This window comes from Mobula hypostoma, chromosome 11, assembly GCF_963921235.1.
Source record: "Mobula hypostoma chromosome 11, sMobHyp1.1, whole genome shotgun sequence".
Lineage (NCBI taxonomy): Eukaryota > Metazoa > Chordata > Chondrichthyes > Myliobatiformes > Myliobatidae > Mobula > Mobula hypostoma.
In genome coordinates, this window is record NC_086107.1 from 103,788,167 (window position 1) to 103,815,973 (window position 27,807).

The 27,807-nt window shown below is 54.2% G+C and overlaps 1 protein-coding gene across 4 annotated transcripts in view; it reads right to left on the minus strand.

The window, feature by feature from the left end:
- Positions 1-5,892: 5,892 nt before the first annotated feature.
- Positions 5,893-27,807, minus strand: part of LOC134354044 (leukocyte antigen CD37-like) — a 93,136-nt gene continuing 71,221 nt past the window's right edge. For 3 of the 4 annotated variants that reach the window (XM_063062741.1, XM_063062744.1, XM_063062742.1), the window contains exons 8-9: positions 26,418-26,501; positions 5,893-17,649 (exon numbers count right to left, since the gene is read on the minus strand). In XM_063062741.1, the coding sequence (XP_062918811.1) occupies positions 17,572-17,649; positions 26,418-26,501 (162 nt within the window). In that variant the 3' untranslated portion in view covers positions 5,893-17,571. Of the gene's footprint in view, positions 17,650-17,678; positions 19,365-26,417; positions 26,502-27,807 lie in introns of those variants that run through there. The other variant, XM_063062745.1, reaches the window with a different exon arrangement.

Here is a 27,807-nt window from a genome sequence, read left to right on the forward strand (position 1 = left end):
TTCCGAAGAGAGAGAATTTGTAGAATGCCTGCAAGATGGCTTTTCAGAGCAGCCTGTGGTTGAGCCCACTAGGGGATCAGCTGTTCTGGGGTCGGCTGTTGGGTGAAAGACACTGAAGTTCGGGTGTGTCGGGAGGCAAAAGTGAGTGCAGTTGCTATTAGTAGGGATAGCTTGGGAAACTGAAAGGTAGATAAGCCACCTGGACCAGATGAACTACACCACAGGGTTCTGAAAGAGGTAGCCGAAGAGATTGTGGAGGCATCAGTAATGATCTTTCCAGTATCGGAGGCTCGAAGTTTTCGGACTGACTCAAGGGTCGGCTGTGGTCGGGTGCTTCCAGGGTGCTGCATTGGCAAGTTTGCGGCGCTGGAGGTTCATGGCAGGAAGAGAGTTTCTCTTCCTTCTACTGTCTGCGTGAGATGATGAGACTTTCGAGAGACTTTGAGACTTTTTTTTACCGTGCCCATGGTCTGTTCTTTATCAAATTATGGTATTGCTTGCTCCGTTGTAACTATATGTTATAATTATGTGGTTTGTGTCATTTTTTTTTAGTCTTGGTTTGTCTTTTGTGTCTGTGATATCATTCTGGAGGAACATTGTATCATTTCTTAATGCATGCATTACTAAATGACAATAAAAGAGGACTGCGTGTCCTCATAATCTAATCTAATCTCTAGATTCTGGAATGGTTCTGGAGGACTGGAGAATTGTAAATGTCACTCCATTCCTCAAGAAGGGAAGGAGGCATTAGAAAGGAAATTATAGGCCAGTTAGCCTGACTTTAGTGGTTGGGAAGATGTTGGAGTTAATTGTTTGGGATGTAGTTTCAGGGTACTTGGAGGCACAGGATAAGACAGGCCAAAGGTAGCATGATTTCCTTAAGGGAGAATCTTGCTGGACAAATCTGTTAGAATGCTTTGAGGAAATAACAAGCAGGATAGACAAAGGAGAATCGATGGATTTTGTGTACATAGATTTTCAGAAGACTGTTGACAAGGTGCCACACGTGAGGCCACTTAACAAGAGGCCACGGTATTACAGGAGAGATACTAGCATGGGTAAAGCATTGGCTGGCGGGCAAGAGGCAGACTGGGAATAAAGGGAGGTTTTGCTGCTTGGCTGCAGCTGACTAGTGTTCTGCAGAGGTCAGTGTTGGGACCACTTCTTTTTACATTGACTGATTTGATGGCTTTGTGGCCAAGTTTTCAGATGATATGAAGATAGGTAGAGGGGTAGGTAGTGTTGAGGAAGCAGAGAGGCTACAGAAGGACTTTGATTAGGAGAGTGGGCAAAGAAGTCGCAAATGGAATAACAAGTCAGAAAATGTATGGTCATGCATTTTGGTAGAAGGAATAAAGACATAGTCTCCAGCCCCTTGGTTAGGCCCTCAGAGACCTTGGTATGAACATAGAATTCTCCAACTTCTGGTAATTCCCTCCCCCTCCCTTTCCCTATCCCTCGTCACTCTGCCCCCTCCCCCAGCTGCCTATCACCTCCCTCATGGTTCCGCCTCCTTCTACTACCCATTGTGTTTTCCCCTATTCCTTCTTCACCTTTCCTGCCTATCCCGTCCCTGCTTCCCCTCCCCCACCCCTTTATCTTTCCCCTTACTGGTTTTTCACCTGGAACCTACCAGCTTTCTCCTTCCCACCCTCCCCCCACCTTCTTTATAGGGCCTCTGCCCCTTCCCTCTACAGTCCTGACGAAGGGTTCCGGCCCAAAACATCGACTCATCGTTTCCACGGATGCTGCCCGACCTGCTGAGTTCCTCCAGTGTGTTGAGAGTGTTGCTAAAAACATAGACTATTTTCTAAATGGGGAGAAAGTTCAAAAATCCAAGGTGCAAAGAGGAGGGAGTCCTCGTGCAGGATTGCTGAAAGTTTGATTTGCAGGTTGAGGTGGTGGTGAGGAAGGCAAGTTTAATGTTAGCATTCATTTCGAGAGGACTTGAATATAAAAGCAATGATATAATATTGAGGCCTGATAGATGTTTATTAGATTAAGAAGGGCATGGACAGGGTTGAAATGTCATACTAGAGGGCATGCATTTAAGATCAAGGGTCTACCAACCTCTGCCCTAAATATACCCAATGACCTGGCCTCCACAGCCACCTGTGGAAACAAACTACCCTCTGGCTAAAGAAATTCCTCCTCATCTCTGTTCTAAATGGACTTCTCTCTATTCTGAAGCTGTGCCCTCTGGTCCTAGACTTCCCCACCATAGGAAATATCCTCTCCACATCCACTCTACGAGAGGCTGGTCAGCCTCTCAAGAATTCCCAACTCACAGCATTCCCATTTTACAGCAACCTATCTCTTTCACTTGCTGATCAACATGACAGACAACTCCTCTGGTCTACAGGCTGTCTCCAGGGACGCACAGGGAGACAAACGTCAAGTGCTGACGGCAGATTATCATCTCAGTGAAAGACACCCCTGGGTCGGGACAGTTTACAACGACCAATTAGTACGCCTTTGGACCGTGGGGGGGGGGGACCGGAGCACTCGGAGTAAACCGATGCAGTTACGGGGAGAACGTACAAAGTCTTTAGAGGCAGCGACGGGAATTGAACCCAGGTCGCCTGTACTGTAAACCACTGTGCTAACGTGCCACCCGTTGATGAAAACATTGACTATGAACGTAAAGAATGAAAAGGTTTATTGCAATTTTTTTAAATTTTGAATAAAGTTTATTGTGTTTTTTTAAAAAATGCTAATAATCCTTCTTCTCATTTACATCAGAGGCAATCTACAGCGGAGGAAATGAGAGAGCAGCCAGGGAGGCTCAAATGGTCACAGCGAGAAGGTACAATCTTCACACAGGCAGTGACGGAGGTCAGGATTGAACTTGTGTCACTGGAGCACAAAGCAGTAACTACACCCCCCCCACCACCTCTTTAGCCAATTCCGATTTCGATTCAGAGATGCAGCACAGTGACAGGTCCTTCTGTCCCAATGAGCCCGCATCGCCCAATTACATGTATGTCTTTGGAAAGTGCGAGGGAACCCACACGGTCATGGGGAGAACAAACTGTTGTGTATTTAATATTTAAGTAATATTTGAGTAACTTTGTATATATGTTGGTTGATGAAGCATTCCTGTTCATTTAAATAATTAATTACGAGTTATTAGATTAGATTATGAGGACACGCAGTCCTCTTTTATTGTCATTTAGTAATGCATGCATTAAGAAATGATACAATGTTCCTCCAGAATGATATCACAGAAACACAAGACAAACCAAGACTGAAAAACTGACAAAAACCCCATAATTATAACATATAGTTACAACAGTGCAAAGCAATACTGTAATTTGATAAAGAACAGACCATGGGCACGGTAAAAAAAAGTCTCAAAGTCTCTCGAAAGTCCCAACATCTCACGCAGACGGTAGAAGGAAGAAAAACTCTCCCTCCCATGAACCTCCAGCGCCGCAAACACCCTGGAAGCACCCGACCGCAGCCGACTCTGAGTCCGTCCGAAAACTTCGAGCCTCTGACCAGCCCTCCGACACCGAGCACCATCTCTGCTGAGCGCTTCAACCCCGGCCCCGGCAACAGGCAGTAGGCAAAGCTGAGGATCTGGGGCCTTCCCCTCTGGAGATTCTCGATCGCACAGTAGCAACGGCATGTGTTATATGCATAAATACATGAATGGCATATGACATGACGCTACCACGTAAAGCGAGCATGGCTCACTAAAAGCAAAACACGTTCCCTGGACACCTGTGTCCTCCTTTGAACTATTTTAATGTTTTGAAGTTGCAGAACATAACTCGTACAAACGAGTGGGAATGAACCCGGGTTGCGGTACTGGAACAGCGTTACGCTGACCGCTACACTTTCTCACACTTAATGCCCAGAGGTGAGCGTTGGCCTCTCGCAAACTGCAGGCAAAGTTCTACCACGCTGTGCAAATACACCACCCCCCCACACACACACCCCTGCTCCCTCCTAAGCCGGTTGTGTTTCAGCTACAATCATCTAAGCCAAGCTGGGATCCATGGACCTCTCGGTCAATGGCCGGGATCTGCCGCATAAAAAAGGTTGGGAACCTCTGATCTAAGCACGCAGGTTGTTTGTCATTTAAAACCCACCATATCCCGACAAGGTGACAAAGAGTCAGATGCAACTGTCGAGCATTTATTAAAGATATAATCCAGATACAAACAGAGTCCTGGAACTTTTATACCTTAATACTGATAGATCTTCTAAGTACCCTTATATATAATAAAGCGACCAGAAGTGATCACAAAGTATACTGCACTGCTAATTGCATTTAATACAACTCGGAATTAGAAGACATTGGTGAGTGAGGTTTTCATTGCATTGACTGTTTGGGCCAGGATCACTCCAACTCGGAGGTCTGCCCAAGTGTTACAACATGTAGGTGTAGCTTAGAGTGGGACACTGAGTTCAGCAGAGCAAATAGACACCTGGCACAGGTACAACCATGCATCCCATCCCCCATGATCTCACACTTACTTACAGGAAGGAATTATCTGTATACATAATTAACTTGTTAGCCAGTTATTCGCCACACTCCCTCAGTACTGTCCCTCTGACAGTATGCACTCGCTCGGTACTGTCCCTCTAACAGTGTGACACTCCCTCGGTACTGTCCCTCTAACAGTGAGGCACTCCCTCAGTACTGTCCCTCCCACAGTGAGACACTCCCTCAGTACTGTCCCTCCGACAGTGAGGCACTCCCTCAGCACTGTACCTCCGACAGTGAGGCACTCCCTCAGCACCGTCACTCCGACCAGCGAGACACTCCCTCAGTACTGCCCCTCCGACAGTGAGACACTCCCTCGGTACTGTCCCTCCGACAGTGAGGAACTCCCTCAGCACCGTCACTCCGACCAGCGAGGCACTCCCTCGGTACTGTCCCTCTGACAGCGAGGCACTCCCTCAGCACCGTCACTCCGACCAGCGAGGCACTCCCTTGGTACTGTCCCTCTGACAGCGAGGCACTCCCTCAGCACGGTCACTCCGATCAGCGAGACACTCCCTCGGTACTGCCCCTCCGACAGCGAGACACTCCCTCGGTACTGTCCCTCGGACAGTGAGACACTCCCTCAGCACCGTCACTCCGACAGTGAGACACTCCGTCGGTACTGTCCCTCCGACAGTGTGACACTCCCTCGGTATTGTCCCTCTAACAGTGTGACACTCCCACAGCACTGTCCCTCCCACAGTGAGGCACTCCCTCGGTACTGTCCGACAGTGAGGCACTCCCTCAGTACCGTCCCTCTGACAGTGAGACACTCCCTCAGTACTGTCCCTCCCACAGTGAGACACTCCCTCGGTACTGTCCCTCCGACAGTGAGACACTCCCTCGGTACTGTCCCTCCCACAGTGAGGCACTCCCTCGGTACTGTCCCTCTGACAGTGAGACACTCCCTCGGTACTGTCCCTCCGACAGTGAGGGACTCCCTCAGTACTGTCCCTCCCACAGTGAGACACTCCCTCAGTACCGTCCCTCCGACAGTGAGACACTCCCTCAGTACTGTCCCTCCGACAGTGAGACACTCCCTCAGTACTGTCCCTCCGACAGTGAGGCACTCCCTCAGCACCGTCACTCCGACCAGCAAGACACTCCCTCGGTACTGCCCCTCCGACAGTGAGGAACTCCCTCAGCACCGTCACTCCGACCAGCGAGACAGTCCCTCGGTACTGTCCCTCCGACAGTGAGGCACTTCCTCGGTACTGTCCTTCTGACAGCAAGTTACTCCCTCGGTACTGTCCCTCCGACAGTGAGACACTCCCTCAGCACCGTCACTCCGACAGTGAGACACTCCCTCAGTACTGACCCTCCGACAGTCAGGCAATCCCTCAGCACCGTCACTCCGACCAGCGAGACACTCCCTCGGTACTGTCCCTCTGACAGTGAGACACTCCCTCGGTACTGTCCCTCTGACAGCAAGTCACTCCCTCGGTACTGTCCCTCCGACAATGAGACACTCCCTCAGCACCGTCACTCCGACAGTGAGACACTCCCTCAGTACTGTCCCTCCGAAAGTGAGGCACTCCCTCAGCACCGTCCCTCCGACAGTGAGACACTCCCTCAGCACCATCACTCCGACAGTGTGACACTCCCTCAGCACCGTCACTCCGACCAGCTAGACACTCCCTCAGCACCGCCCCTCCGACAGTGAGACACTCCCTCAGCACCGTCCCTCAGACAGTGAGACACTCCCTCGGTACTGCCCCTCCGACAGCGAGGCACTCCCTCAGCACTGTCTCTCAGACCAGCGAGACACTCCCTCAGCACTGCCCCTCCGACAGTGAGGCATTCCCTCAGCACCATCCCTCAGACAAGTGAGACACTCCCTCGGTACTGCCCCTCCGACAGTGAGGCACTCCCTCAGCACCGTCACTCCGAGCAGCGAGACACTCCCTCGGTACTGTCCCTCCGACAGTGAGGCACTCCCTCAGCACCGTCACTCCCATCAGCGAGACACTCCCTCAGTACTGTCCCTACCACAGTGAGACACTCCCTCAGTACTGTCCCTCCGACAGTGAGGCACTCCCTCAGCACTGTCCCTCCGACAGTGAGGCACTCCCTCAGCACTGTCCCTCCGACAGTGAGGCACTCCCTCAGCACCTTCACTCCGACCAGCGAGACACTACCTCGGTACTGCCCCTCCGACAGTGAGACACTCCCTCGGTACTGTCCCTCCGACAGTGAGACACTCCCTCAGCACCGTCACTCCGACCAGTGAGGCACTCCCTCGGTACTGTCCCTCCGAAAGTGAGGCACTCCCTCAGCACCGTCACTCCGACCAGCGAGACACTCCCTCAGAACTGCCCCTCCGACAGTGAGGCATTCCCTCAGCACCGTCCCTCAGACAGTGAGACACTCCCTCGATACTGTCCCTCCGACAGTGAGGCACTCCCTCAGCACCGTCACTCCCATCAGCGAGACACTCCCTCGGTACTGTCCCTCCCACAGTGAGACACTCCCTTAGTACAGTCCCTCCGACAGTGAGACACTCCCTCAGTACTGTCCCTCCCACAGTGAGACACTCCCTCAGTACTGTCCCTCCGACAGTGAGGCACTCCCTCAGCACTGTCCCTCCGACAGTGAGGCACTCCCTCAGCACCGTCACTCCGACCAGCAAGACACTCCCTCGGTACTGCCCCTCCGACAGTGAGACACTCCCTCGGTACTGTCCCTTCGACAGTGAGACACTCCCTCAGCACCGTCACTCTGACCAGCGAGGCACTCTCTCGGTACTGTCCCTCCGACAGTGAGGCACTCCCTCAGCACCGTCACTCCGACCAGCGGGACAATCCCTCGGTACTGCCCCTCCGACAGTGAGGCACTCCCTCAGCACCGTCACTCCGACCAGCGAGGCACTCCCTCGGTACTGTCCCTCTGACAGCGAGGCACTCCCTCAGCACCGTCACTCTAATCAGCGAGACACTGCCTCGGCACTGCCCCTACGACAGTGAGGCACTCCCTCAGCACTATCACTCCGACCAGTGAGACACTCCCTCGGTACTGTCCCTCTGACAGTGAGACACTCCCTCGGCACTGTCCCTCCGACAGTGTGACACTCCCTCAGTACTGTCCCTCTGACAGTGAGACACTCCCTCAGCACTGTCCCTCCGACAGTGAGGCACTCCCTCAGCACCGTCACTCTGACCAGCGGGACAATCCCTCGGTACTGCCCCTCCGACAGTGAGGCACTCCCTCAGCACCGTCACTCCGACCAGCGAGGCACTCCCTCGGTACTGTCCCTCTGACAGCGACGCACTCCCTCAGCACCGTCACTCTAATCAGCGAGACACTGCCTCGGCACTGCCCCTCCGACAGTGAGGCACTCCCTCAGTACTGTCCCTCTGACAGTGAGACACTCCCTCAGCACTGTCCCTCCGACAGTGAGGCACTCCCTCAGCACTATCACTCCGACCAGCGAGACACTCCCTCGGTACTGCCCCTCCGACAGCGAGACACTCCCTCAGCACTGTCCCTCCGACAGTGAGGCACTCCCTCAGCACCGTCACTCCGACCAGCGAGACACTCCCTCGGTACTGCCCCTCCGACAGTGAGGAACTCCCTCAGCACCGTCACTCCGACCAGCGAGACAGTCCCTCGGTACTGTCCCTCCGACAGTGAGGCACTTCCTCGGTACTGTCCTTCTGACAGCAAGTTACTCCCTCGGTACTGTCCCTCCGACAGTGAGACACTCCCTCAGCACCGTCACTCCGACAGCGAGACACTCCCTCAGTACTGACCCTCCGACAGTGAGGCAATCCCTCAGCACCGTCACTCCGACCAGCGAGACACTCCCTCGGTACTGTCCCTCCGACAGTGAGACACTCCCTCAGCACCGTCACTCCAACAGTGAGACACTCCCTCAGTACTGTCCCTCCGAAAGTGAGACACTCCCTCAGCACCGTCACTCCGACCAGCTAGACACTCCCTCAGCACCGCCCCTCCGACAGTGAGACACTCCCTCGGCACTGTCCCTTCTACAGTGAGGCACTTCCTCGGTACTGTCCTTCTGACAGCAAGTCACTCCCTCGGTACTGTCCCTCCGACAGTGAGACACTCCCTCAGCACCGTCCCTCAGACAGTGAGACACTCCCTCGGTACTGCCCCTCCGACAGTGAGGCACTCCCTCAGCACCGTCCCTCAGACCAGCAAGACACTCCCTCAGCACTGCCCCTCCGACAGTGAGGCATTCCCTCAGCACCGTCCCTCAGACAGTGAGACACTCCCTCAGTACTGCCCCTCCGACAGTGAGACACTCCCTCAGCACCGTCCCTCAGACAGTGAGACACTCCCTCAGTACTGTCCCTCAGACAGTGAGACACTCCCTCAGTACTGTCCCTCAGACAGTGAGACACTCCCTCAGCACCGTCCCTCAGACAGTGAGACACTCCCTCAGTACTGTCCCTCCCACAGTGAGACACTCCCTCAGTACTGTCCCTCCGACAGTGAGGCACTCCCTCAGCACTGTCCCTCCGACAGTGAGGCACTCCCTCAGCACCGTCACTCCGACCAGCGAGACACTCCCTTGGTACTGCCCCTCCGACAGTGAGACACTCCCTCGGTACTGTCCCTCCGACAGTGAGACACTCCCTCAGCACCGTCACTCCGACCAGCGAGGCACTCCCTCGGTACTGTCCCTCCGACAGTGAGGCACTCCCTCAGCACCGTCACTCCGACCAGCGGGACAATCCCTCGGTACTGCCCCTCCGACAGTGAGGCACTCCCTCAGCACCGTCACTCCGACCAGCGAGGCACTCCCTCGGTACTGTCCCTCTGACAGCGAGGCACTCCCTCAGCACCGTCACTCTAATCAGCGAGACACTGCCTCGGCACTGCCCCTCCGACAGTGAGGCACTCCCTCAGCACTATCACTCCGACCAGCGAGACACTCCCTCGGTACTGCCCCTCCGACAGCGAGACACTCCCTCGGTACTGTCCCTTCGACAGTGAGACACTCCCTCAGCACCGTCACTCCGACAGTGAGACACTCCGTCGGTACTGTCCCTCCGACAGTGAGACACTCCCTCAGTACCGTCCCTCCCACAGTGAGACACTCCCTCAGAACTGTCCCTCTGACAGTGTGACACTCCCTCAGTACTGTCCCTCTGACAGTGAGACACTCCCTCAACACTGTCCCTCCGACAGTGAGGCACTCCCTCAGCACCATCACTCCGACCAGCGAGACACCCCCTCGGTACTGCCCCTCCAACAGTGAGACACTCCCTCGGTACTGTCCCTCCGACAGTGAGGAACTCCCTCAGCACCATCACTCCGACCAGCGAGACACTCCCTCGGTACGATCCCTCTGACAGTGAGACACTCCCTCGGTACTGCCCCTCCGACGGTGAGGCACTCCCTCAGCACTGTCCCTCCGACAGTGAGGCACTCCCTCAGCACCGTCACTCCGACCAGCGAGACACTCCCTCGGTACTGCCCCTCCGACAGTGAGGAACTCCCTCAGCACCGTCACTCCGACCAGTGAGACAGTCCCTCGGTACTGTCCCTCCGACAGTGAGGCACTTCCTCGGTACTGTCCTTCTGACAGCAAGTTACTCCCTCGGTACTGTCCCTCCGACAGTGAGACACTCCCTCAGCACCGTCACTCCGACAGCGAGACACTCCCTCAGTACTGACCCTCCGACAGTGAGGCAATCCCTCAGCACCGTCACTCCGACCAGCGAGACACTCCCTCGGTACTGTCCCTCCGACAGTGAGACACTCCCTCAGCACCGTCACTCCAACAGTGAGACACTCCCTCAGTACTGTCCCTCCGAAAGTGAGACACTCCCTCAGCACCGTCACTCCGACCAGCTAGACACTCCCTCAGCACCGCCCCTCCGACAGTGAGACACTCCCTCGGCACTGTCCCTTCTACAGTGAGGCACTTCCTCGGTACTGTCCCTCCGACAGTGAGACACTCCCTCAGCACCGTCCCTCAGACAGTGAGACACTCCCTCGGTACTGCCCCTCCGACAGTGAGGCACTCCCTCAGCACCGTCCCTCAGGCCAGCGAGACACTCCCTCAGCACTGCCCCTCCGACAGTGAGGCATTCCCTCAGCACCGTCCCTCAGACAGTGAGACACTCCCTCAGTACTGCCCCTCCGACAGTGAGACACTCCCTCAGCACCGTCCCTCAGACAGTGAGACACTCCCTCAGTACTGTCCCTCAGACAGTGAGACACTCCCTCAGTACTGTCCCTCAGACAGTGAGACACTCCCTCAGCACCGTCCCTCAGACAGTGAGACACTCCCTCAGTACTGTCCCTCCCACAGTGAGACACTCCCTCAGTACTGTCCCTCCGACAGTGAGGCACTCCCTCAGCACTGTCCCTCCGACAGTGAGGCACTCCCTCAGCACCGTCACTCCGACCAGCGAGACACTCCCTTGGTACTGCCCCTCCGACAGTGAGACACTCCCTCGGTACTGTCCCTCCGACAGTGAGACACTCCCTCAGCACCGTCACTCCGACCAGCGAGGCACTCCCTCAGTACTGTCCCTCCGACAGTGAGGCACTCCCTCAGCACCGTCACTCCGACCAGCGGGACAATCCCTCGGTACTGCCCCTCCGACAGTGAGGCACTCCCTCAGCACCGTCACTCCGACCAGCGAGGCACTCCCTCGGTACTGTCCCTCTGACAGCGAGGCACTCCCTCAGCACCGTCACTCTAATCAGCGAGACACTGCCTCGGCACTGCCCCTCCGACAGTGAGGCACTCCCTCAGTACTGTCCCTCTGACAGTGAGACACTCCCTCAGCACTGTCCCTCCGACAGTGAGGCACTCCCTCAGCACTATCACTCCGACCAGCGAGACACTCCCTCGGTACTGCCCCTCCGACAGCGAGACACTCCCTCGGTACTGTCCCTTCGACAGTGAGACACTCCATCAGCACCGTCACTCCGACAGTGAGACACTCCGTCGGTACTGTCCCTCCGACAGTGAGACACTCCCTCAGTACCGTCCCTCCCACAGTGAGACACTCCCTCAGAACTGTCCCTCTGACAGTGTGACACTCCCTCAGTACTGTCCCTCTGACAGTGAGACACTCCCTCAACACAGTCCCTCCGACAGTGAGGCACTCCCTCAGCACTGTCCCTCCGACAGTGAGGCACTCCCTCAGCACCATCACTCCGACCAGCGAGACACCCCCTCGGTACTGCCCCTCCGACAGTGAGACACTCCCTCGGTACTGTCCCTCCGACAGTGAGGAACTCCCTCAGCACCATCACTCCGACCAGCGAGACACTCCCTCGGTACGATCCCTCTGACAGTGAGACACTCCCTCGGTACTGCCCCTCCGACGGTGAGGCACTCCCTCAGCACTGTCACTCCGACCAGCGAGACAGTCCCTCGGCACTGTCCCTCTGACAGTGAGACACTCCCTCAGCACTGTCCCTCCGACAGTGAGGCACTCCCTCAGCACTATCACTCCGACCAGCGAGACACTCCCTCGGTACTGCCCCTCCGACAGCGAGACACTCCCTCGGTACTGTCCCTTCGACAGTGAGACACTCCATCAGCACCGTCACTCCGACAGTGAGACACTCCGTCGGTACTGTCCCTCCGACAGTGAGACACTCCCTCAGTACCGTCCCTCCCACAGTGAGACACTCCCTCAGAACTGTCCCTCTGACAGTGTGACACTCCCTCAGTACTGTCCCTCTGACAGTGAGACACTCCCTCAACACTGTCCCTCCGACAGTGAGGCACTCCCTCAGCACTGTCCCTCCGACAGTGAGGCACTCCCTCAGCACCATCACTCCGACCAGCGAGACACCCCCTCGGTACTGCCCCTCCGACAGTGAGACACTCCCTCGGTACTGTCCCTCCGACAGTGAGGAACTCCCTCAGCACCATCACTCCGACCAGCGAGACACTCCCTCGGTACGATCCCTCTGACAGTGAGACACTCCCTCGGTACTGCCCCTCCGACGGTGAGGCACTCCCTCAGCACTGTCACTCCGACCAGCGAGACAGTCCCTCGGCACTGTCCCTCTGACAGTGAGGCACTCCCTCGGTGCTGTCCCTCCGACAGTGAGGCACTCCCTCAGTACTGTCCCTCCGACAATGAGACACTCCCTCAGCACCGTCACTCCGACACTGAGACACTCCCTCGGTACTGTCCCTCTGACAGTGTGACACTCCCTCGGTACTGCCCCTCTGACAGTGTGACAATCCCTCGGTACTGTCCCTCTGACAGTGAGACACTCCCTCGGTACTGCCATCCGACAGTGAGGCACTCCCTCGGTACTGCCCCTCCGACAGTGAGGCACTCCCTCGGCACTGTCCCTTCGACAGTGAGGCACTTCCTCGGTACCATCACTCCGACAGTGAGACACTCCCTCGGTACTGTCCCTCAGACAGTGAGACACTCCCTCAGTACTGTCCCTCAGACAGTGAGACACTCCCTCAGCACCGTCCCTCCCACAGTGAGACACTCCCTCAGTACTGTCCCTCCGACAGTGAGGCACTCCCTCAGCACTGTCCCTCCGACAGTGAGGCACTCCCTCAGCACCGTCACTCCGACCAGCGAGACACTCCCTTGGTACTGCCCCTCCGACAGTGAGACACTCCCTCGGTACTGTCCCTCCGACAGTGAGACACTCCCTCAGCACCGTCACTCCGACCAGCGAGGCACTCCCTCGGTACTGTCCCTCCGACAGTGAGGCACTCCCTCAGCACCGTCACTCCGACCAGCGGGACAATCCCTCGGTACTGCCCCTCCGACAGTGAGGCACTCCCTCAGCACCGTCACTCCGACCAGCGAGGCACTCCCTCGGTACTGTCCCTCTGACAGCGAGGCACTCCCTCAGCACCGTCACTCTAATCAGCGAGACACTGCCTCGGCACTGCCCCTCCGACAGTGAGGCACTCCCTCAGTACTGTCCCTCTGACAGTGAGACACTCCCTCAGCACTGTCCCTCCGACAGTGAGGCACTCCCTCAGCACTATCACTCCGACCAGCGAGACACTCCCTTGGTACTGCCCCTCCGACAGCGAGACACTCCCTCGGTACTGTCCCTTCGACAGTGAGACACTCCCTCAGCACCGTCACTCCGACAGTGAGACACTCCGTCGGTACTGTCCCTCCGACAGTGAGACACTCCCTCAGTACCGTCCCTCCCACAGTGAGACACTCCCTCAGAACTGTCCCTCTGACAGTGTGACACTCCCTCAGTACTGTCCCTCTGACAGTGAGACACTCCCTCAACACTGTCCCTCCGACAGTGAGGCACTCCCTCAGCACTGTCCCTCCGACAGTGAGGCACTCCCTCAGCACCATCACTCCGACCAGCGAGACACCCCCTCGGTACTGCCCCTCCGACAGTGAGACACTCCCTCGGTCCTGTCCCTCCGACAGTGAGGAACTCCCTCAGCACCATCACTCCGACCAGCGAGACACTCCCTCGGTACGATCCCTCTGACAGTGAGACACTCCCTCGGTACTGCCCCTCCGACGGTGAGGCACTCCCTCAGCACTGTCACTCTGACCAGCGAGACAGTCCCTCGGCACTGTCCCTCTGACAGTGAGGCACTCCCTCGGTGCTGTCCCTCCGACAGTGAGGCACTCCCTCAGTACTGTCCCTCCGACAATGAGACACTCCCTCAGCACCGTCACTCCGACACTGAGACACTCCCTCGGTACTGTCCCTCTGACAGTGTGACACTCCCTCGGTACTGCCCCTCTGACAGTGTGACAATCCCTCGGTACTGTCCCTCTGACAGTGAGACACTCCCTCGGTACTGCCATCCGACAGTGAGGCACTCCCTCGGTACTGCCCCTCCGACAGTGAGGCACTCCCTCGGCACTGTCCCTTCGACAGTGAGGCACTTCCTCGGTACCATCACTCCGACAGTGAGACACTCCCTCGGTACTGACCCTCCGACAGTGAGACACTCCCTCAGTACTGTCCCTCTGACAGTGAGACACTCCCTCGGTACTGTACCTCCGACAGTGAGGAACTCCCTCAGCACCATCACTCCGACCAGTGAGACACTCCCTCGGTACTGTCCCTCTGACAGTGAGACACTCCCTCGGCACTGTCCCTCCGACAGTGTGACACTCCCTCAGTACTGTCCCTCTGACAGTGAGACACTCCCTCAGCACTGTCCCTCCGACAGTGAGGCACCCCCTCAGCACCGTCACTCCAACCAGCGAGACACTCCCTCGGTACTGCCCCTCCGACAGTGAGGAACTCCCTCAGCACCGTCACTCCGACCAGCGAGACAGTCCCTCGGTACTGTCCCTCCGACAGTGAGGCACTTCCTCGGTACTGTCCTTCTGACAGCAAGTTACTCCCTCGGTACTGTCCCTCCGACAGTGAGACACTCCCTCAGCACCGTCACTCCGAAAAGTGAGACACTCTCTCAGTACTGACCCTCCGACAGTGAGGCAATCCCTCAGCACCGTCACTCCGACCAGCCAGACACTCCCTCGGTACTGTCCCTCTGACAGTGAGACACTCCCTCGGTACTGTCCGTCTGACAGCAAGTCACTGCCTCGGTACTGTCCCTCCGACAGTGAGACACTCCCTCAGCACCGTCACTCCGACAGTGAGACACTCCCTCAGTACTGTCCCTCCGAAAGTGAGACACTCCCTCAGCACCGTCACTCCGACCAGCTAGACACTCCCTCAGCACCGCCCCTCCGACAGTGAGACACTCCCTCAGCACCGTTCCTCAGACAGTGAGACACTCCCTCAGTACTGCCCCTCCGACAGTGAGGCACTCCCTCAGCACCGTCACTCCGACCAGCTAGACACTCCCTCAGCACCGCCCCTCCGACAGTGAGGCACTCCCTCAGCACCGTCCCTCAGACCAGCGAGACACTCCCTCAGCACTGCCCCTCCGACAGTGAGGCATTCCCTCAGCACCGTCCCTCAGACAGTGAGACACTCCCTCAGTACTGCCCCTCCGACAGTGAGACACTCCCTCAGCACCGTCCCTCAGACAGTGAGACACTCCCTCAGTACTGCCCCTCCGACAGTGAGACACTCCCTCAGCACCGTCCCTCAGACAGTGAGACACTCCCTCAGTACTGTCCCTCTGACAGTGTGACACTCCCTCAGTACTGTCCCTCAGACAGTGAGACACTCCCTCAGCACCGTCCCTCAGACAGTGAGACACTCCCTCAGTACTGTCCCTCAGACAGTGAGACACTCCCTCAGTACTGTCCCTCAGACAGTGAGACACTCCCTCAGTACTGCCCCTCCGACAGCGAGACACTCCCTCAGCACCGTCCCTCAGACAGTGAGACACTCCCTCAGTACTGTCCCTCCCACAGTGAGACACTCCCTCAGTACTGTCCCTCTGACAGTGAGACACTCCCTCAGCACCGTCCCTCAGACAGTGAGACACTCCCTCAGTGTAGCTCCGGTGCCTCAGCCTGAACTTTGGGCCCGTGAAAGGTGCGGTTCTGCAGCCTGGGCTGCAAGTGCTCAGTCACATGAAAAAGATGTCCGCACCCCCAAGAGAGAAGATTAAAATTGCACCAGTCCGGCTGATACAGCGAGGAGGACCATCTGCCTGACGTCTAGTACAATGAGCAGGAATGAACAACCACATCCTGATAACCCCAGCATGCAGCCTGTGATAATGTTGTTAAAGAATACGTCTATGAAATGTAAAAATTGGGACAGGATTCTGCCAGAACTCTCCATTGTGAGAGATACCATGGTTTACTGATGACCTTCTAAATACCTGACTCAGCACCATTTCTCAAATCTGCATTTCAGAACCCACCTACAGCGGAAGATGCCACTGCCCACAAGGCTAATCCCAGGGAAGGTTCTCCAAAATCCCTTGAGTTCAGGGTGATCATGGAGATTTACTGCAAAGTCTCTGCTCAGTGTGACACAAGCCAGGGGCTACTGTTGGTTACTGAAGGGATGGCCTATACTTTCATCGGAAAGAAACCTTTCCTGTCCCACTGCTGATCAGCGCACAAGGCATCTTACAGAAAGCTTTGAAGGCCTCCAGTGGCGTTTCTCTGGGCCAGTGGTGTAGTGGTATCCACCCCCCCCCCCGCCCCAGACTTCGGAGCGAGAGGTCCCAGGTTCAAATCCAGCCGGCTCCTTGCTCTCTTTCCATTCGTGCTGGGTTGAGCGCCAAGCTGGCGACCCGGCCTCGTAAAACGGACGAACGGTGGAAAAAGAAACGCGGCAAAGTTGCCGCCCGATGTGCCAGAAGGTACATTATTTCACCAGTGGGGTCAGGAATGAAAAGACAACGAGCTTGGGCATTGCAATCAAAATGGAGAGGAATTATTTTGAAACAATTCATTAACTATTCACTGCAACAAAATCATGAAAACTTTAAAAAAAACTCCCTTTAAATTAATAATGCAAGGCTTGCATGCTTGCATCCAATTGTGTGTTCTTCACTCTAACTTCAGAGCACTGTAATGAAGATTGCCACACCATGCATGCTTGGAAAAGCAAACTCTACACCAACACTACTTCTGAACCCACAAGATGTCCAACCGTACTGAAATGGTTCTGGAGGACCTAAATGGGCAGTGACAGCCACTTTATATAAAGTCCAACTGACAAATCAACAAACATTCCACTAAGACACCAATCCACATTTGATTTCTGCTCATTCAACCTGGAAAAATTGTTGATTTTTAACAACCTAAGTAAAAATCAAAACACACTCGTGTTGGTGTCTATATCATCCAACCCCAATCCGTTGGCCGGTCAGGAACAAACTGAAGTCTAGTGCAGGTGGAAGGATTCCCCGGACAAAACGTAATCTTTTCCAGTATGGAATGTTTCACCGTGGTCCCGATTCACATCCATTGGGTCGATTCTACTCCCCGATAAAATGCCAGGGTCTCATGGATTGTGTTGAATTCATTTCTCTGGAGTAAAATGGTCTAGATTAAGGTTAGTAGTGGGAGTCCATTATTCCCAGCGGGTTCAGTATCAGAAATGTAGATCCCAGTCAAATCCCTCCAGGGATTAAACACTGAATTAGAAGTAAAATTACGGCAGGAAGATTTAAAAGAGAAAAATAAACTTGGCTGGTTTTCAATCCTTCCACACTTGCCCACAAGGTTTCCAGTTTACTGAAAGCGAATGAGTTTGTCGTAGTCGGGGTCGATGTTTCTACACAATAACATCGATAGCGACATCCCAAGGAGCTGTGGGAGAGGGAAGGGAGAGTGTGAATGTAAGTCCGACCTGGAGCGCAGGGGAGTGGTATCCCCTGCGGGCGCGGCGACATGGCGTGCACTATTTCACCTGGAGCGAAAGTCCAAGCGCTCAAGCCACCATTACACACTCACGCCCACAGGACAGAAATCCCCAATCACCCTTCCCAGCTCGCTGGTTAAAGACTCACTGCAATGCACCCAGCTCTTGGATTTATGTGCAAGAACTCTCAATATTATTCGTCAGTAGGGAGGTGCAGGTCACAGCTGGGGCCTCCTCCCCACCGAAGGGACGGGTGTGGAATGAATATTCCACTGTGGAAGGTTTTGCAGATAATCTCTGTGCCCTCGCATCGCCTGCGGAGCAGAAGGTCTGCCCCCGGCTGACTTTGACAATCTAACAGAAGCCAGTCTGGACACTCGGCTTGGGGTCCCCACATGCAGCTCAGGCATCAGTAAGGTTACAGGCAAATCAGCCCACTATGCCCCCCTCATCCCAGAGTTAACTGCTCCTGTTCCTCCCACTTCCTCGCTTGCCTCCTCACGTGATGAGGGATGCTGACTCCTCCACACAGTCCACAAGCCAACCTCAGACCCTCATGCCCTCAGGGTGGAAATATCTTTCCACTTCTCCAACTCCACCCTCCCCCCCCACTTCTTCCACCAGCCATCATTTTGCGGTTCGATTCTGAACACCTCTGACACCTCAAACCTGCAAAGAACTTTTAATTAGGCAGATAATGACAAGCGGTTCCAAAAGGGACGGATCTCAGCTTTGTCGCGGCTCATTGGTCAGTATTCTCTGCGTGGTGTAGTCAGTGTTAACTGGCACACCACAATGCTGGCAGTGCACGAGTCTATGTCCTTTCACTAGGTCCTCCAAAATGCTGTACAGTTCACTCAGCGGTAGTGGACAAGTTATCTGACAGACCTAACTCTTCTCTGTTCTGTACGGCCTGCTCTGTTGTAGTAGATGGGCGAGTTAACTGATCTAACTCTTCTCTTTTCTGTAGGGTCTGCTCTGTTGTAGTAGATGGGCGAGTTAACTGATCTAACGCTTCTCTCTTTTGTAGGGTCTGCTCTGTTGTAGATGGGCGAGTTAACTGATCTAACTCTTCTCTTTTCTGTAGGGTCTGCTCTGTTGTAGTAGATGGGCGAGTTAACTGATCTAACGCTTCTCTCTTTTGTAGGGTCTGCTCTGTTGTAGATGGGCGAGTTAACTGATCTAACTCTTCTCTTTTCTGTAGGGTCTGCTCTGTTGTAGTAGATGGGCGAGTTAACTGATCTAACTCTTCTCTTTTCTGTAGGGTCTGCTCTGTTGTAGTAGATGGGCGAGTTAACTGATCTAACGCTTCTCTCTTTTGTAGGGTCTGCTCTGTTGTAGTAGATGGGCGAGTTAACTGATCTAACTCTTCTCTTTTCTGTATGGCCTGCTCTGTTGCAGCAGATGGGCGAGTTAACGGACGTAACTCTTCTCTCTCCTGTAGGGCCTGCTCTGTTGCTGTCCATCGCCCTAACTGCTTTCCCTGTGGCTCCCCCTGCCTTGCTGTAAAAGACGGCTTAGCTGGCAGCTCTGTCTGCTCCAGTTCATCTCCAGAGAGGCTGGAGGGCCCAGAGGTTGCTCCCCTGCGCTGTCGTAGTCTATCTGCAGTGCTGAGCATATGGTGGTTCACTAGCTGAACGGATGACAGGGCAAGCAGCATCAGCTGGAAGGAGAAGGCAGGAAAAGCGACTGAAAATTGGCATTCACCTGACATATCTGCTTTCATTTGTACTGCCCGCGTTTGGAATTTGTGCCAATGCATACACCCAGTGGCCACTTTATTAGGTACACCAGCTCGTTAATGCAAATATCTAATTGGCCAATCATGAGGCAGCAACTCAATGCATAAAAGCATGCAGACATGGCCAAGAGGTTCAGTTGTTGGTCAGACCAAACATCAGGATGGGGAAGAAATGTGATCTAAGTGACTTTGACTGTGGAACGATTGTTGGTGCCAGATGGGGTGGTTTGAGTATCTCAGATACTGCTGATCTCCTGAGATTTTCAGGCTCTGGAGTTTACAGAGAATGGGGCAAAAAAACCCCAAAAAAACATCCAGTGAGTGGCAGTTCTGTGGGGGTAAACACCTTGATAACGAGAGAGGTCAGAGGAGAATGGCCAGACTGGTTCAAGCTGACGGGAACGTGACAGTAACGCAAATAACCACCCGTTACAACAGTGGTGTGCAGAAGAGCATCTCTGAATGCACAACTCAGTGATCCTTGAAGGGGATAGGCTACAGCAACAGAAGATCACGAACATAGACTCAGCGGCCCCTTTATTAGACTCAAGATTGCTTAATGTCATTTCTAGTACGCAAGTGTAAAGGAGAATGAAATAATTGTTTCTCCAGATCTGATGCAGCCCAAGAAAACCCCACAAAAGATAAAGAATGCAATAATAATGATAAAAAACACAATATAAATACAGAAGTTAGCTTATATACATGGACTGATGGGGTACTGGAGTTACCTAATAAAGTGGCCACTGAGTGTATGGAGGGGCTCGAGAGAGGGGTTTGCATTGTCAGTGTCACCCATCTCCACCCTGAGCTGTAGTCAGACCTGCTTAGCTTGGAACCCTGCCCAATGTTCAGTCAGCTCCTCAATCCAATTCTACCCCTTAGATCATCCGATCCACATTATTGCTCGCTCTGCCTGTTATCGATAACACAGATATCAGTACACTCACAGCAACAAAGACAGATTGTGATAATATTATTTTCTATTCAATCCTATACTTTGAGGTGGAATGGGAAAAGGGAGAAAGAGCTCTCGATTCCCAATTTCTCTTTCTGAGTGATGAGAATTTCCCTGAGCTTGACCACACTGACTTTCACTAGAGAAACACACACACACACACTGAACCTCACTGGGGGAACAGGTCACACACACACACTCTGACCCTCACTGGGGGAACAGGTCACACACACACACTCTGACGCTCACTGGGGGAACAGGTCACACACACACACTCTGACCCTCACTGGGGGAACAGGTCACACACACACACTCTGACGTTCACTGGGGGAACAGGTCACACACACACACTGACCCTCACTGGGGTAACAGGTCACACACACACTGACCCTCACTGGGGAAACAGGTCACACACACACTCTGACCCTCACTGGGGGAACAGGTCACACACACACTGACCCTCACTGGGGGAACAGGTCACACACGCACACACTGACCCTCACTGGGGGAACAGGTCACACACACACACTGACCCTCACCGGGGGAACAGGTCACATACACACACTGGCCCTCACTGGGTGAACAGGTCACGCACACACACTCTGACCCTCACTGGGGGAACAGGTCACACACACACTGCCCCTCACTGGGGGAACAGGTCACACACACACACTGACCCTCACTGGGAGAACAGGTCACACACACACACTGACCCTCACTGGGGGAACAGGTCACATACACACACTGACTCTCACTGGGTGAACAGGTCACACACACACTGACCCTCACTGGGGGATCAGGTCACACACATACTGACCCTCACTGGGGGAACAGGTCACACACACACACTGACCCTCACTGGGGGAACAGGTCACATACACACACTGACCCTCACTGGGTGAACAGGTCACACACACACTTTCCTCACTGGGGGAACAGGTCACACACGCACACTGCCCCTCACTGGGGGAACAGGTCACACACACACACTGACCCTCACTGGGAGAACAGGTCACACACACACACTGACCCTCACTGGGGGAACAGGTCACATACACACACTGACTCTCACTGGGTGAACAGGTCACACACACACTGACCCTCACTGGGGGATCAGGTCACACACATACTGACCCTCACTGGGGGAACAGGTCACACACACACACACTGACCCTCACTGGGGGAACAGGTCACATACACACACTGACCCTCACTGGGTGAACAGGTCACACACACACTGCCCCTCACTGGGGGAACAGGTCACACACGCACACTGACCCTCACTGGGGGAACAGGTCACACACACACTGACCCTCACTGGGAGAACAGGTCACACACACACTGACCCTCACTGGGGGAACAGGTCACACACACACTAACCCTCACTGGGGGAACAGGTCTCACACACACACTGACCCTCACTGGGGGAACAGGTCACACACGCACACTGACCCTCACTGGGGGAACAGGTCACACACACAGTGACCCTCACTGGGGGAACAGGTCACACACACACACACTGACCCTCACTGGGAGAACAGGTCACACACACACACACTGACCCTCACTGGGGGAACAGGTCACACACACACTGACCCTCACTGGGGGAAAAGATCACACACACACTGACCCTCACTGGGTGAACAGGTCCCACACACACACTGACCCTCTCTGGGGGACAGGTCACACGCACACACACTGACCCTCACTGGGGGAACAGGTCACACACACACTGACCCTCACTGGGGGAACAGTTCACACACACACTGACCCTCACTGGGTGAACAGGTCCCACACACACACTGACCCTCACTGGGGGAACAGGTCACACACACACTGACTCTCACTGGGGGAACAGGTCCCACACACACACACACTGACCCTCACTGGGGGAACAAGTCACACACACACTGACCCTCACTGGGGGAACAGGTCCCACACACACACTGACCCTCACTGGGGGAACAGGTCACACACACACTGACCCTCACTGGGGGAACAGGTCCCACACACACACACACTGACTCTCACTGGGGGAACAGGTCACACAGACACTGACCCTCACTGGGGGAACAGGTCACACACACACACACTGACCCTCAATGGGGGAACAGGTCACACACACACTAACCCTCACTGGGGGAACAGGTCACACACACACACTGACCCTCACTGGGTGAACAGGTCACACACACACTGCCCCTCACTGGGGGAACAGGTCACACACACACACTGACCCTCACTGGGAGAACAGGTCACACACACACACTGACCCTCACTGGGGGAACAGGTCACATACACACACTGACTCTCACTGGGTGAACAGGTCACACACACACTGACCCTCACTGGGGGATCAGGTCACACACATACTGACCCTCACTGGGGGAACAGGTCACACACACACACTGACCCTCACTGGGGGAACAGGTCACATACACACACTGACCCTCACTGGGTGAACAGGTCACACACACACTTTCCTCACTGGGGGAACAGGTCACACACGCACACTGCCCCTCACTGGGGGAACAGGTCACACACACACACTGACCCTCACTGGGAGAACAGGTCACACACACACACTGACCCTCACTGGGAGAACAGGTCACACACACACACTGACCCTCACTGGGGGAACAGGTCGCACACACACTGACCCTCACTGGGGGAAAAGATCACACACACACACACACTGACCCTCACTGGGGGAAAAGATCACACACACACACACACACACACACACACACACACACTGACCCTCACTGGGGAAAAGATCACACACACACACACACACACACACTGACCCTCACTGGGGGAACAGGTCACACACACACACTGACCCTCACTGGGGGAAAAGATCACACACACACACTGACCCTCACTGGGTGAACAGGTCCCACACACACACTGACCCTCACTGGGTGAACAGGTCCCACACACACACTGACCCTCACTGGGGGAACAGGTCACACACACACTGACCCTCACTGGGGGAAAAGATCACACACACACTGACCCTCACTGGGTGAACAGGTCCCACATACACTGACCCTCACTGGGTGAACAGGTCCCACACACACACTGACCCTCTCTGGGGGACAGGTCACACGCTGATTCTAACTGGGATATTGGTTCCTTTACCAGGTGGTCCCAAAAGCTATCGTTGAAGTCAAATCTATAGCCAATTCAACGGCACAAAACTAATGGCTTTTGGGACCGCCTGGTCAAGGAAGCTAATTAAACTCCAGGAAAAGAATTTTAACAAAGACGAAGGTCTCACTCTGAAGTAAGAACTGGAATTTGATTGTACAAAAGGTGGAAGAGCAGAAACCTGATTGGATGACGACTAACCAATCAGGAGGGATGGACGATGGGGGTATAAATACCACCGAACTAGACCTGCCCGGGAGTCAACCCTGAAGAAGATGGCAGAGTTTGTCATCGAAACGTCAGTTATAATCAATACCTGTACTCAGCTGGAAGCCTGAGAAGAGGTTAATTCATACAGCGTCTCGTCACACCATAATTGGCGTGGAAGTAAATAAGCACACCCACAAACACTCACACGACATGCAGATGTTAATTTTCACCTGTTCAACTGAGAGTTACCTTGCCAATATTCTAAGTAGGAAGCTCTGGGTGTGAAATGCAAGCAAACGAAGGAGATTTGGGTTAGTACAGCCGGCGACTGACAACACAACACTTCACACACTTGCAAAGCCAGGCAGCTGTGAAAAGGAGGGCAAGTTTGGAGCTCCCCAATACTGCCCCCCCCACTGTTAAAATCGACTCCAGTCCTTCCTGCCATCCAACTCCCCTAACTCACCATTGGTCAACTCATTGCCTGAGCCCACCTCCCCCGAAGGCGTTAACAAAACAAAAACGCTGGAGGAACTCAGAGGGTCAGGCACCACCGGTGGTGGGGAATGGACAGTCAACGTTTCGGGTCGAGACTGTTCCTGCTCGTGCTCCAGATTCGCTGAACCTCGATACACTTGACAAAAAGAAACCAATTTTGTTTTGGAGGATTGTTGGCCGACCTTGGAGGTTAGGTCGCAAATGTTTCGTCGCTAGTCGAGGGGACATCGTCAGTGCACAATTAAGTATTGTTTCTGCTGGGTGCTTGTGCTCATATTGGTTTGACTCGTTGTTCTGCGTGATCAGGACCAAGGAGTGAGCGCTGGACGTCTGAGGAACCAGCACTCACAATGACTGATAATCAGGGATACAGGCCGGTGGAGATCATTCAGCCTTCCAGTGGGCCAGGACCCAGTGCAGACCAGTAGCCAGCATGACAGCCAAACAATCAAAACGATAAGTCGGACGATTATAAACACGAGCACTCGGCAGAAACAACTCAATTGTGCACCTCCACTGGTGGTGAAACGTTTGCGGTCCGACCTCCAGGTTCGGCCAACAACCCTACAAATGAGTAGCCAGTCTGAGCTACCAATCTCCCCTTTCGCTTCGATTCGCCAACCTATCTGCCATCGCTCGCCTCCGTTTTCCTCGCCTACCGAGAAGGCTCTTCGGGGTGTGCCCACCCTGCAGAAATGTCCTGCTCTCCCTGACCTGAGTTCTCCAAGACCCTCCCTCTCTGCGGGTCCCGCTCTCCAACCACACTCTCATGCAGGCTCACTGAACTGCCCAGACGAACGGTCCCAGCCCGAAACATCGACTGCCCATTTCCCACCACAGGTGCTGGGGTCCTCCTGCAACTTATCTGTTGCTGCGGATTCAAGCATCTCCAGACCCTGGTGCACCCTCCCCTCTCCCCACCGCTATAGGGTTACTCTGTCCGATAGTTACCTCACTCACCCAGTCCAACCTCTCCCACCTACAGTCTCCACTGCCCATTACCTGTTCCACCCCTCACCACAAAGAACCTGCCCTAAATTCCCCAGCAGACCCAACCTGAGGTCGTCTACTCCAGACTCCCTCAATACCACTACACCCACTCTCACTGACCAAATCCTTCCACTCGCTCTCTTCAGAAACTGCTCTGAAGTTTCCACTCCCCCGGGTGAGCCTCTCCATTCGTGCACCCTCCACCACCCCTTCCAACACCACAGAATAGAGTCTGCAATCTCCTGGAGCCCAGGTTGAGGGGTTGAGGAGTGGAGGGTGTTGGAAGAGGCGGAGTGGGTATGGGAGATAGAGGAGGATTTCCTTCCACAGTGCTGAATATTGACTCTCGCTCGTGAGGCTCTTTTTTGTTGCTGACGTCCCCTCCCTGGACTACCCCCCCCCGTCCCCCCGACCATTTCAAACACTGCAAAGTTCACTGCAGTCGAAACATCAAAGCCCAGGCACCTGGTGGGGAGCATTGGGAGATCAGCCCAGGATCCCGCGCGCTCGGTCCGGTTCCAGCCCAGGCAGCATTTCAGGCTACAGCAGAGAAGCTGCAGGAACTGAACACATCGTGACTTAGTAGCAGGCCCTGATTCCTTCCCAGCCCCCACCCCGAACCTAGCCCCGCGTGGGAAAGGCGTAGAGAGATACGGCCCAAATGGGGGCAGATGAGACTAGCTTAGACCGCAAAATGGAGGAGCAGAATTAGGCCCTTTCATCATGTCTGATCCATTTTCCCTCTCATCCCCAATCTCCTGCCTTCTCTCTTCACCCATTCATGCCCTGAGCAATGAAGAACCCATCAATGACTTGGCCTCCACAGCCACCTGCGGCAACAAATTTTACAGCTTAGGTAAGCGTCTTGGTCCAAAGGGTCTGTTTCCATGTGAAATAGCCCCACCACCTCCCCTCCAACCATTCCACTGAACACCCCACAGTCTTCCACTTGAAACAGTAACTCTAGCTTCTCTTCCCGCAGATGCTGACCGACCTGCTGGGTGTTCCCAGCATTTTATGTTTTTATTTCAGGTTTTCAGCATCTGCAGTGGGCTTTTCTCCCCTCAATTTTTCTCACACTGAATCTGACCCCCACCCCCCAAGTCTCACTGTGCGCTCTCTGGGCCCCCTCCCCCATACGTGTCAGGCTTTCCATAGTGACTCACCTCTACCACAGTGATACCAATGCAGATGATCGTTATGCTGATGACGTTTTCTTGCACCCACTCAAACACCCTCTTCCTGCAGCCCTGGGAAAGAAAGACAAAAAGCCCGGTCACCTCGGCAGCGTTTCCTTGCCCTCACCCGGCATTACCGCAGCGAACGGTGGGACCCTCAACTGCATTGATGCATGGAGGATCGTTGAGGTCCATTGCTCCCAGACAGTGGCGGCTGAGGGAGATACGGACGTCGTAGGGCACACTTACTTTTATTAATCGGGGCACTGAGTTCTAGGGTCAGCAAACCAAGTTGCAGCTTTATAAAACTTCTGGTATCTCATTTAATTCTGGTCTCCACAGTATGGGAAGAAAGTGGAGGCTTTGGAGAGGTATACCAGGCTGCCTGGAGTAGAGGGCTGTGGTTTTGGGATGATGCAGATGAGAGGTCAGTTGGTCCCTTTCCAAAAGGAAATAGCCAGGACCTCCTGATTAGGATGATACTGTCCAGTGAGGCAGTATTTTTGCTCCCTTTTGGAACTACTTTTTTGTTCTATTTTTTATTATACCTTATAAATTTTTATCATATATTGCACTGTCCTTCTGCCACAAAATAGCAAATCACACAGCATATGTCAGTGACAATAAACCTGATTCTGACTCACACAGTACTGTGCAAAAGTCTTTTAGGCACATATGTATAGCTAGGCTGCCTGAGACTTTTATACAGTACTGTAGTAATTTTATCTACTGCATTGTACTGCTGCCGCAAAAAAAAACAAAATTCATGACCCATGTGAGTGATGATAAACCTGATTCCGATTTAGGTTTCTATTCTGGACTGAGAGTGGGAAGGGGGCAGGGAGAGGGGAATCATGGTTGGGAAAAGGGGAAGGGAGAGGGGAGGGAGTGGGAAGCACCAGAGAGACATTCCATAATGATGAATAAACTAATTGTCTGGAATCAAATCATCTTGCCTGGTGTCTCAGAGCTAGGTTTGTCTGCACCCATGACCCCCCACACTAACCCTGACACTCCTTCCTGTCCCACAGCCTTCCACCCTCACCATTCATATATATATATATATATATATATATATATATATATATTTGATAGCTCTGGGCCTCTATTCGCTGGAATTCAGAAGAGTGAGGGGTGGATCGCATTGAAACCTATCGGATGTTGAAAGGCCTCGATAGAGTGGATGTGGAGAGAACATTTGCTATGGTGGGAGAGTCTCGCACCAGAGGACACAGCCTCTGAATTAGAGGGGTGTCCTTTTCGAATGGAGATGAGGAAGAATTTCTCCAGCCAGTGGGTGGTGCCTCTGTGGGATTTGTTGCCACAGCGGATGTGGAAGCCAAGTCAGTGGGTGTATTTAAGGCAGAGGTTGATAGAT